This window comes from Verticillium dahliae, genomic scaffold, assembly GCF_000150675.1.
Source record: "Verticillium dahliae VdLs.17 supercont1.28 genomic scaffold, whole genome shotgun sequence".
NCBI lineage: Eukaryota > Fungi > Ascomycota > Sordariomycetes > Glomerellales > Plectosphaerellaceae > Verticillium > Verticillium dahliae.
Genome location: NW_009276942.1, coordinates 252,724 through 263,937, shown reverse-complemented (window position 1 = coordinate 263,937; position 11,214 = coordinate 252,724). Strand labels below are relative to the sequence as shown.

The 11,214-nt window shown below is 54.2% G+C and overlaps 5 protein-coding genes across 5 annotated transcripts; 3 read left to right on the top strand and 2 right to left on the bottom strand.

The window, feature by feature from the left end:
• Positions 1–562: 562 nt before the first annotated feature.
• VDAG_09651 (aldehyde reductase) lies at positions 563–1,637 on the bottom strand (the record flags this gene model as incomplete). The annotated part of the gene is made up of 3 exons (XM_009658612.1): positions 563–1,016; positions 1,066–1,517; positions 1,569–1,637. 3 exons carry the CDS (start codon positions 1,635–1,637, stop codon positions 563–565), a joined length of 975 nt encoding a protein of 324 aa, XP_009656907.1.
• A 369-nt stretch (positions 1,638–2,006) lies between these two features.
• Positions 2,007–3,153, top strand: VDAG_09650 (dihydrodipicolinate synthase; the record flags this gene model as incomplete). The annotated part of the gene is made up of 3 exons (XM_009658611.1): positions 2,007–2,524; positions 2,575–2,667; positions 2,721–3,153. The coding sequence occupies exons 1-3, from the start codon at positions 2,076–2,078 to the stop codon at positions 3,151–3,153; spliced, it is 975 nt and encodes a 324-aa protein (XP_009656906.1). The 5' UTR covers positions 2,007–2,075.
• Positions 3,154–4,753: 1,600 nt separating this feature from the next.
• VDAG_09649 (IBR finger domain-containing protein) lies at positions 4,754–5,077 on the top strand (the record flags this gene model as incomplete). Its single annotated transcript, XM_009658610.1, has 1 exon — positions 4,754–5,077. One exon carries the CDS (start codon positions 4,754–4,756, stop codon positions 5,075–5,077), a length of 324 nt encoding a protein of 107 aa, XP_009656905.1.
• Positions 5,078–6,355: 1,278 nt separating this feature from the next.
• VDAG_09648 (dihydroxyacetone kinase) lies at positions 6,356–8,278 on the bottom strand (the record flags this gene model as incomplete). Its single annotated transcript, XM_009658609.1, has 4 exons — positions 6,356–6,984; positions 7,041–7,286; positions 7,343–8,110; positions 8,173–8,278. 4 exons carry the CDS (start codon positions 8,276–8,278, stop codon positions 6,356–6,358), a joined length of 1,749 nt encoding a protein of 582 aa, XP_009656904.1.
• Positions 8,279–9,053: 775 nt separating this feature from the next.
• VDAG_09647 (MFS transporter) lies at positions 9,054–11,001 on the top strand (the record flags this gene model as incomplete). The annotated part of the gene is made up of 8 exons (XM_009658608.1): positions 9,054–9,242; positions 9,290–9,322; positions 9,439–9,542; positions 9,600–9,667; positions 9,720–9,823; positions 9,874–10,043; positions 10,114–10,369; positions 10,429–11,001. 8 exons carry the CDS (start codon positions 9,054–9,056, stop codon positions 10,969–10,971), a joined length of 1,467 nt encoding a protein of 488 aa, XP_009656903.1. The 3' UTR covers positions 10,972–11,001.
• Between the last annotated feature and the right edge of the window lie 213 nt (positions 11,002–11,214).

The following is an 11,214-nucleotide window of genomic DNA, read 5'->3' as shown; positions in this document are numbered from 1 at the left end:
GTTGAACGTGGGGGTGCCCAGGTCGTTGGGGGGGGGGGGGGGGGAGGCTGTGGTATCGTTTGCGATGCTTGCCCAGGGGGCTGATGTCATGTTCGGCACTCGGAAAGGAGGAAGGCGGCTCTCTCGGAGTAAGCATCCAAGCACGCAGGGTATGTGCCACGCGTTTGAGGTGGCAGCCTGCGCAAGAGCAAATGCCAGTCTTGGCGATCCGGCTGCCGGCAAAGCATGAGGTTGCCACGTTGACAGGGCTAGTTGACATTGAGTTTCACAGGTAAGCTGATCTACCTGATGGGGTTGCAAGGTGGTTTCCGAAGACACCACGATCTCATATTCACGCGGGGAAAAGAAAGGAGGCGCTGTCAGGTCGTCTGCTGCATCTCACATCAGCCATTGTTGCGTTAGGATAGGCAATGTTTTCCAGTATCGAAATCTGACAGGGCTCGAGACATCACGTTACTGCATAGGGACAAGGCATCATGCACTTTATCTTGGGGCTGCCAACAGAACGCAGTCAGGCTAAAATGCAAATGCTCATTGCTGTCTATGCTAGGTACTCTATAGTCTATTTTGCCGCTTTCTGTGCCGCGATCCAGTCCGCCCGTGCCTTCTTCAGGAAAGCCTCGTCGTGCTCTCCAAAGACGTCGACACCCAGGCGAGCCGGCATGTTGTACCTGTGGTTCTTGTCGAGCTTGTTGATACGCTCCAGAGCAGCAGCCGGCAACTCAAAGTCCTGGAAGTTCTCTTCGATGCGGCTCGGCGTCACAGACTTGGGAAGGACGACAGTACCACGCTGAACGGCCCACTGGATGAGGACCTGGGCGGGCTGGCGACCGACCTCCTTGGCGATGGCCGCGACTTCAGGATCATCCAGCGCCTTGGGAAGGTTGTAGATGTTGTTTCCAGATGGGCTGTAGGCAGTGATGAGGATGTCTTGCTGCTTGGACCACTCTAGAAGCTCGGGCTGCTGAAGATAGGGGTGAGCCTCAATCTGGTTGACTGCGGGCTTGATCTCGGCGCTGGAATATGTGAGCACTGGCATTCCCAGGGTTTGGTGGGGCCACTTACGTCTTGAGGAGGTCCTCGATCCTCGCTCTGCTGAAGTTGCTGACACCGATACTCCTGATCTTGCCCTTCTTCACGAGGGCCTCCATAGCCTTCCATGTCTCGGAAGCGGGTACGTCGATGACATCAACACCGCCATCGGCGGCGAGGGGGAATCGCTGCTTCTTCTCGGCCGGCTTGCTGAAAGAAACAGGCCAGTGGATGAGATACAGATCGACGTAGTCAGTGCCAAGGTCGGCGAGGGACTGGTCGAGTGCTTCCTCGACATCTTCTGCCTTGTGGTGGGTGTTCCACAGCTTGGAGGTCAGGAAGATCTCCTCGCGGGGAACACCGGAGGCCTTGATGCCAGCACCGACCTCCTCCTCATTGTCGTAGACGGCCGCAGCGTCAATGTGGCGGTACCCATGACGCAGAGCGTGCTCAACAGCGCGAGCGACCTCGTTGGGCCCAGATTGCTCACAATTGTCAGTGACGCTCATGCGACCCCGAAGCGAGGTTCAACTCACCCATGTGCCCAGTCCCACGGCAGGGATCGAGTGGCCCGAGTTGAGCTTGAAGGAGCGTCCGGAAGACATGATGAAATGTTACGCAAGTGATGACGATACGACTTTGTCACGTTTGTGCGGCGTAATCGTGCCCGTCGATGAATGCTCATTTAAACCCCAGAGTCAAGATCGTGAACGGATCATCGGTGTTGAGGTTTGACCCCGCGTCATTATCCGAAAGCACTTATCCGACGGACGGACTCGGTAACCGCTAAAATCGACCCCGATGCCGCCCCGTGCCGGGTTGGCGCCCGAACGCCGGTTTTCCCCGCCAGACGTCTCCGACTCCGGCATGCCGCGACCCACCTCTGACCCCTCACTTTATTCGTCATACAGATACACGGGTTCTCGCCAGCATTTGGTGCTCGACTTGGGACATTTCTTTCTGGAGGCTTCGATTGAACCGCTTTCGTTCTCTCAACTTTCAGAGAGACTTGCTCGAATCTAGAACAAACAAGCTCTTGCACCATGGCGAACACTACTCCCCCAGATGGCGTGTTTGTGCCGGTCCCCACGTTCTTCAAGGAGAGCGCAGACTCTTCCAGCCTGCAACCTGCCATCGATGTCCCTCAACAGGTCGCCCACAGTGTCCATCTCGCCAAGTCTGGCATCACAGGCCTCGTGCTGATGGGCTCGACCGGAGAGGCGATTCACATGTCTCGGCAAGAGCGTGTGGACATGATCTCTGGGGTTCGCAAGGGCCTCGATGAGGCGGGTTACAAGGATTACCCCATCATGGCGGGTGTCCTTGTCAACAGCGTCGACGAGACTCTCGAATGGCTTGACGATTCCGCCAAGGCAGGCGCGCAGTGGGGTCTGGTGCTTGCGCCGGGTTACTTTGGCGGTGCTGCCAGCCAAGACAACCTCGTCGAGTGGTACACCTTGGTCGCTGACAAGAGCCCTCTACCGATCCTGATGTGAGTCTGCAGCGAGTGCGTTCGTGCAAGGTGGACACTGACATGAGCAGATACAACTACCCTGGCGTGACCAACAACCTCGTGGTCAGCATAGACACGTACGCCAAGCTGGCAGCACACCCCAAGATTGTTGGATGCAAGATGTGAGAATCATTGTCACGTAAGGTATTTTGAGAAGCTGGCTAACGTGGAACAGGTCCCACGGCAACGTCTCACACCACGTGCAGGTGTCGCTTCACCCCAAGATTGATCACAGCAAGTTCCGCGTTTACTCCGGCTTTGGCCAGCAGCTCGGTCCCATTGTGGTCTTCAATGCTGCTGGTGTTATTGATGGCCTTGCTGCGATCTACCCCAAGACCATCACGAAACTCTTCAAGCTGGCTTCCCAGCGTCCTGCGGACGAGGAGACGCAGGAGGAGGTCCGCCGTCTGCAGTGGAAGGTCTCTTCAGCGGAAGAGTTCATCGTCAAAAACGGTATTTTGGGAATTCGCGAGGCCATCTTCAAAGTTCTGGGCTTCGGTCACCTGAAGGGCGGCAGGCTGCCCCTGAAAGGCACACTGGCTCAAGGCGTCTGGGAGGAATGGAGCGACATATTGGGGCAGATGGCAGATGAAGAGAAGTCTCTGTAGGAATCATATACTGCTGGGCCAATGGCATTGGCAGATCGTCTGTCTTATTCACTGAAACCTGGTACCTTGGATACCTTGCCTTACGTGATGGGTAGGCTTGTGGAGCAACTACCTAAAAGTTTGCTGCCTAGTTTTGGCTCTACTCATACCGCATGCCTAAACCTAAAGTTTCCTTGTTGTTGCATCTTATTTCTTGCCTCTACCCTCTTCACACAGATTGATTCTCTTCTTCGCGCTCCCCTTGAAACCGATGGCCCGACGAAGAAAGGTCCCTGGTAGAAGGTGATCCTTTGCCAATGTTTCGATCACAAACTACCTTGAACATATCCTGTTTGCCCTTGGTAATGGCATGTCTTTGGACATTCCTACCATTGCATGGCTCAAGCGGAGATCTTCACCGACGGTTACTTGTCGCTGCCCTGTCTTGGTCCTCGGTTCTCAACTCCCCCCTCCTCATACCAGAACACCCCGACGACAATATCGCTATGGATCCGGAACCTCATCCATCACTTCAATACGCGTGTTTACCATAGAACCCATCTCTTTCGTTAGACGAATGGGATCAATTGGGACACACTTCTGCCTCACTGTCGCGGGATAGTATGGTAAACTCCTCTCTCCCATTTCCATCAGTCCGCCCTTCTACAACTCCGCCCTCTCTGTAAATCGCCATTTGTCAAGAAAATCCTGACGTAGGGCTTGGTCCTTCGCACATGTTTGGATCACAAATCGTCTGGAGCTTACCTGATCTTTGCACGGAAAGATCGCACCCTTCGAGCCGTCGGTATGGAGGCGTACACACGCAATGTGCCGTACTGGATCTTTTCAACAACAAAATCCCACTTCTTCACCTCTCTTCCCCTCTCCCCCACCGTCCTCTTGCTAGGCGACCTCCTTCCTTCTATTTATCATGGTCTGTCGACTGTTGCCTTGTCAGCTCAGGGACGTTTCTCCACCCTCTTCCATAGTTTGGGCCTGAAGGCAGCCAAAGATCTGGACCACCCACACCACAAGTTCAGGCAGGAACGATTTCAACTTTTGGTAAGTATTGCAAAGACTGCCTCTTTCTTTGAACGGAGGCTAACGATTCTAAGCCTCCCTTCCTCTTCCCTTACCGGAGTTCCCAACACTAATCTCTCCCCTACACTTCCTTCTTTCCTACACTTCCTTCTTTCCTACACTTCCTTCATTCCTACGCTTTCCTCATTCCTACACTTCCTTCATTCCCACACTTCCTTCTTTCATTGAGCACCAATATAGGGTCCTGGTCGTCGTCGTTTCCACGCCTCTGGTCTTATACTCGCAGACATTAGATTGCAAGAACACTCGATGCTTCTATTTCGTCGACTGTAAAGTCATCCTACCCTTTCCCTGGATTTGTTCCGTACGCATCCCTGGCCGTGTTTCCAGCTCAACTCTGTCTCGATCGCACTTATCACCGCTTGAGGTAAGCTCATCCGTCACTCTACAAGGCGAACTTCCTTGTAGGGTTTGTACCATATCTTGCCAATGTGGCTTTGTCTCAGGACTCGCCTCACTTCGATCTTGCCAAGATCCGACACGGAAGACAATTTCACCAGCGCCCTTCCAAGCCTGAGCCATGGACATCTCTGGTATGGACAACGAATCGCTTGAGCTGGTTGTGCAGTTTCTCCGCCATGATATCAGCAACATGGACCAAGATGATCCCTTGAGAGCTCCACAAGCACGCGAGCTACAGGCCCTCGGTGCTGTCCTTGCCAATCGCCAGTATGCTCAACGCCTTGTCGATACTGGCGTCGCTGTCGTAGGCCAATTTGAGGAGCCAATTGCCCAAGAGCCCCTTGCAGTCGACTGCGCTGAGCATGCCAATGCTAGTGTTGCTGAGGCTGGTCATCCTGAGGCGCCCGTGTTGCTTAAGGATGCAACTGCTGAGGATGATTAGAATGTCTCGGCTGAAGAGCCCGCAGGGCCTAACGCAGTCGACTTGGAAGAGCAAGAGGAAGGAGCCACGGATTCCGAACACGCACACCCCCAGGAGTTGAACAGTAAGCCCTCTGATCAAAACAAGCATCTCAACACGGACACCGAGGAGCCTTACGAGGCTTGCGTCAGCTGCAGCCAAGCATTGAAACCATGCGACTTGTCTCAAGTCCCCTGTCAACACCGCTATTGTGGCATCTGTCTATCGAAGCTGGCCGCGATGTCGATCAAGTGCGAGAAGAGCTTCCCACCCAAGTGTTGCAGAATACCGATCCCGCTCGAGCCAAGCCGCCACATCCTGTCCGATGAGCTTTTTGCCGACTTCAAAGCAAAGAGGGAGGAGTTCAAAACCCCAAACAGAGTTTATTGCCATGTCAAGACTTGCTCTGCATTCATCCAGCTTGATACCCATGACGGCAACGTTGCGCATTGCCCAAAGTGCGAACAAACCACTTGTGCATTATGCAAACAGGCGATGCACGATGGAGAATGTTCCATCAACAATGAAGACGCTGTCTTTCTGCGACTGTGCAAGAGGAACGGGTGGATGCGCTGCAACCTCTGCGGAAGGACCACGGATCTTGTACAGGGCTGCAATCACATTAGTAGGTTCTGTCAAATCGATGCCTGCTCATTGCTAATCACGTTGTCCCAGCCTGCCATTGTGGCGCCGAATTCTGTTACTGTTGTGGAGAGGTGTGGAAAATCTGCAAGTGTCCAGTCTGGGACGAAGCTCGACTTGTGGATACTGCCCGACATCAAGTCAACAGGCGTGCACGCGCTGATAATGCGGCTGTCGTGGCGCGGGCTAATCATTTGCGGGTGAATCACGAGTGCGTCGTTCACAACTGGGTCATCGTATATGGACGCCACAGATGCGAGGTGTGCGAAGAGGAACTGTGGATCTTCATTAACAAGTGTCAAGTCTGCCACAGAATGATGTGTCGGCGGTGCCACAATCAGGCCTCAACAACAGCTTTTCTTTTAGTTAAGCTCCCAAAGCAGGTAGGAAACGGTACGCAGGAAGCTCTGGTTGAATTGTAAGATAGAAAATGATAGCTCTCATCACCTGTCGATTCTGGTCCCCCTAGCTCTCAATGTACCCAGGAACCTCAGCTCTCCGTTCTTGGAGTTGTTTCTCCTCCAAATCTCGGTTCGAGTCGGACCTCTGTCATCGGTTTCCTCCCGGTTGCTCCGTTATGCATCTGTCACAAATTTTGAAGAGGGAAGGAAGGCGCGCCTACTGCCCTTCTTGTGAAGACAACTTGGCAATGCCCTCAGCAATAGCGACGATACCCTCGGCACCGGGATCAGGTACCTTGGCCCAGTTTTCACCAGCAACATAGACTGCCCTACCCAGACTCGCTTCCATACCCTTGGTACTATCGCGGCCCTTCCTAGCAGCTTCGACCGCCTTCGCCAAGTCACCTTCCTTCTGCAAGGTATCGATGAAGGGAATCAGAGCATCCATCACTGTGCGATCTCCCACTCTCGCAGGCGTCATGGCCTGGAGCCGCTCGAGGGCGCTGCCAGCTGCTTGACTCCAGATTTCTGTGCTGACAGTCTCGCCGGAGGAGTTTTGCAAAGCCGCGGCAAAAGCGGTAAAGAAGAGCTCATACAAGGCACCAGATGTACCGTCCATGCTCTCTTCAATTGCGTGAGCGATCGACATCATAGCAGCGCCTGCTGTGGTTGACTCTGTGACGGGGCTCTCGGAGAGGACCTTGAGCACGGCATTTGCGCCGCGGGATAGCGTCGCGCCGCAGTCGCCGTCTCCGACAATACGATCGTCATGTGTGATTTGTGGTTCGGCAGCGAGCAGGGCTTGGCAGGCTTGCGTGACCGAGAAGTTGAATGCTTGAGGGATTACTATAAGTCGTGGTCAGCTGGTGCCATGGAAAGCAAGATGAAGGAGCTGAGCGTACACTTTGGGCCAGAGGCTTTGGAGGTGTTGTCTGAAGACTTCTCAAAGGCAGACTCGAGGACACGCTCGCCTGTGTGTGGCTTGAAAGCCGAGTACGTTTGAGGCCATCCGATAGCCGTCGTCGGGGAGTCGAGACTGGCAATGATTTCGTCCGTGGCCTTGAGGATGGTTATACTGAAGCCCGATGCATCCAAGCTCGTCATCAAGGTACCGGACAGAATGCGTGTTGGTTGAATGCCCCGGGAATCTGCGTAAGTGTGTTAGTCACGCTCGGGAGCTCTTCAGCCAAGGAGGTCGACGTACTCAGCTTCTGGACCGTGTGGCGTGTGATTGCGCTCAACTCGAGCTGTGACGTGCCTCCCAAATTATTCACAAGAAGCACGGAGCTCTTGGCATCATCGAAATTGACGAATGCCCGATCAGGATCGTCGGCCTTGAGCAGCAAGTCGAGCATACTGTTCAACAGACTGTCAAGACTGGGCTTCGAGTCAAGAACCTGGCATCCAGGTTCATTGTGAATACCCATGCCCAGCTCAATCTTGACATTTGCGGCATCAGCATCGACGGCGGTGCCAGGTATGTGAACGTGTCCCTGGGACACACCACAGGTTACGAGACCATCAACAATTTGCTTGCCGACGCTCAACAGCTCGTCGATCGACTTTCCCTGAGCAGACAGTGACCCAAGAACCTTGTGGACAAGGACTGTGCCCGCCAGGCCTCGTCGGCCAACCTTGCCGCTGCGTTGGCGTCCCACCGCCACATCATCCCCAACCACCAGGACCTCAACCCTGTGGCCCCATCGAGCTCTGGCCTTTTCGGCTGCAAGGTGGAAGTGGAAGATGTCACCAGTGTAGTTCTTCACAATTAGTATGGTGCCCGCGCTGCCACCAACTGTGCGAATAGCTTCCACAATTTGGGAAACAGACGGAGAGGCAAAAATATTGCCTGAGACAGCAGCGCTGAGCAGGCCGCGACCAACAAAGGCTGCATGGGCCGGCTCGTGGCCAGCACCTCCACCGGAAATGAGAGTAACGCGATTGGAGGGGTCGTGGTGTGCATTCGAGATGGCTGACTCAAGGTTAGCAGGGTGTGATGGCAAGGGACTGCCTAGGGACGGGGTTGGCCTGTACTCTTGATTGTCTTATTGAAGACGAGCTCGGGGCTGACATCGACCAACCCTTGCAGGCTGTCAACCACGAGGGCCTGGCCGTCGCTGAAGAAGCTGGTGTCTGTCATTGTTGCTTGGGAACCTTTGTGATCAAAACCCGAAAAGGGAGTAAGCTATGGCGCGTCTCTCACACCCACGCGAAGCTGAGCCTTGCTGGCTTCGACATAGCTATAAGCTCAAGCTCGAACCCCTCATGCCCCGAATTTGTTGATGGCGTCCAATAGGAGACCTGCCGGGATACCGATGAGCTTCCGTTGGCATGCCGTGGTATCGCGTGCCGTCAATACGGCCTGGGCATGATCCTTTGAGTTCTCCATCTCCAACCTCCCCTCAACTCCCCCGCGCGTTGGCTTGTCTCTGCCGATCCGTGACGGCAGGGTTCGGGAAAGTAATGTGGCCGGAAAAGTAGATTACATGCACCATCATCACGAATCTGGTTTATCCGACACGGCGCTCACACCACTTTTGGTCGGCACTGCATCGAGGTTGGTGGAATGAAAGGTCAGTGCATGGTCAGCCCTTGTCCTTGTTGCAGTAGAAGCCCCCACACCCCCTCCCCCATACTATCTGCCCCAGCTTCCCCGCAAACTGGCGAAGTCGGAAAAGGCTGGTCCCCCAGCTGTTGAGTCGTTTCAGCACACCTTTATCTCCTAGAAACAGGTGGTTAGATCTGGCGTTCATCTGTCAAGATGCAAGTATAAACCCATCCAGAGACGTCACCCTGGGTTCCGAGATCCAGCAGCTTCACCTTCGAGTCAGCAGCCACAGGGTCGACGATCACTGCTACCACCACGAGTTTCGACAACAGAACCCAGACCAAACACACGCCAGAGGCTTTTCAACATGTCTGCCCAACCAGCATCGCCCACTGGCGCTGGCGACGACAAGAATCACATCTCCCACGTCGAGGCGTCCAATGATGATGGCGTTTTCGAGAAGGGCGGCCAGGAAGAGCTCGACCAGTTCGGCTCGCACAAGAAAACAGATCCCAGAGAGATTGCGCTTGTGAAGAAGCTCGACCGCTTCATGCTGGTGAGTATCCTTCTGTCTTTAGGAGGTTCTGTGACTGACAAATTCAGCCCATTCTTTGGCTCATGTACTTCTTCAACTTCGTAAGTCTGGTCTCTGGTAGTTTCGCGACCCAGTGTTTCGTGCCCGGCTGTTACAGCTGGGGCAACACTGATATTCCATGCCATGATGTGGAGTCATACTAACAGAGGCAATCCAGCTCGATCGCAATGCTATGATCAACGGACGACTGAATGATCTCGAAGATGATCTTGGTCTCGTCGGAACACAGTACAATACCTGTGTCTCCATCTTGTTTGTGGGGTAAGTATCTTCGCATATCACTCGAACAACCGCAGGAACCATGACTAATTGATCAAGTTATCTGTGTGGTCAAATTCCCTCCAACATGATCCTCAACCGTGTGCGCCCATCTTGGTACATGTCCGGTAGGCACCCTTTTTGGAAGCAACAGTGAACGTCGATGACTAATGATGCTAGGTTTCTGCATGGCGTGGTCCATCACCAGTCTTCTTACCTACAAGGCTCACAACTACGAGACCATGCTCGTCTGCCGCTTCCTCCTCGGCATCACAGAGGCACCTGTATGTTTTCACAACGACGCATCCGTTGGCGCCTTGTCTAACTGTCGCAGTTCTACCCTGGCGCTCTCTACATGATCAGCATGTTCTACACCCGCAAGGAAATCGCCACTCGCATGGCCATCTTCTACACCGGCAACATGCTGGCTAGTTCTTTCTCCGGACTCATCGCTGCCGCCATCTTCAACCTTGACGGCAAGCAGGGCCTCGCCGGCTGGCAATGGTAGGTTCAAAGAAAGCGAACGCGGGAAACCACAAACCAGAAGACCAATGGCTAATGTTGCCGCGAACAGGGTCTTCATCATCCAGGGCGCTCTGTCGATCCTCGTCGCCATCCTTGCATTCTTCACTCTGCCCGACAGCCCTCTCAAGACTCGTTGGTTGAACCAGGAGGAGCGCGAGCTCGCCCATGCCCGCATCTACACCGACCAGACCGGTCGTCGCGAGGCCACCAGCGTGTGGACTGGTCTCCGCGAGGCCGCCTCGGACTGGCGCGTCTGGGTCTTCTGTCTCATGGACAACTTGCATCTATCGGCCAATGGTTTCAAGGTGCGTCAACCAAGTTTCTGTCGGGGTCTGAAAAACAACGCTAACATGCATCGCCGCAGAACTTCCTCCCTACCGTCATTGAGACCCTGGGCTACAGCAAGACCGTCACCCTGGCCCTGACGTGCCCCCCCTACCTCCTTGCAGGCGGCATGAGCGTCGCCGTGTCCTGGTCGTCCGGCCGTTACAACGAACGCACGTGGCACACCACCATCAGCAAGCTACTCGCCATCCTTGGCTTCGCCCTCTCTGTCGCCACCCTCAACGTCCCCGCACGCATGGTGGGCATCTTTATCTTCTGTGGCTTCACTTACGGGGTAAATAATCTGATTTTAGCGTGGACGGCCAGTGTTGTTGGCCAGACGGATGAGAAGAAGGCCGTGGCAATCGCCATGTGCAACACTATGGGTAACCTGGCCAGCGTGTACACTCCTTACCTCTGGCCGAGCAAGGACGAGCCCCGCTACCTGACGGCCATGCTGGCAAGCATTGGCTTCTCTTTTGGAGTTATTATCTGCGCGTGGGTTATGCGGTTATCACTCCAGCACCAAAACAAGAAGCTGAGGGAGCGGGACCCGGGCGCGATCAACTTGTACGTGTACTGAGGAGTTGATAGCTCTTTACGATGCAGTTGATCTACTCTATGAGCCAGCAGAGCGCTCAAGGCAAGGAATGGGTCGATGAAGAGGGATGTAATAGCAGCTTCTGGCCATCTTGCTGTGCTTTCATCCACGGTATGGAGAAGCGAGGGGCACGTTTACATTCAAATGACATAATTTCACCAAGATTAAAATGCATGACCATCCATAATGATTTTTCTTATGCAGAAACCTCTCATGGCTGGAAAG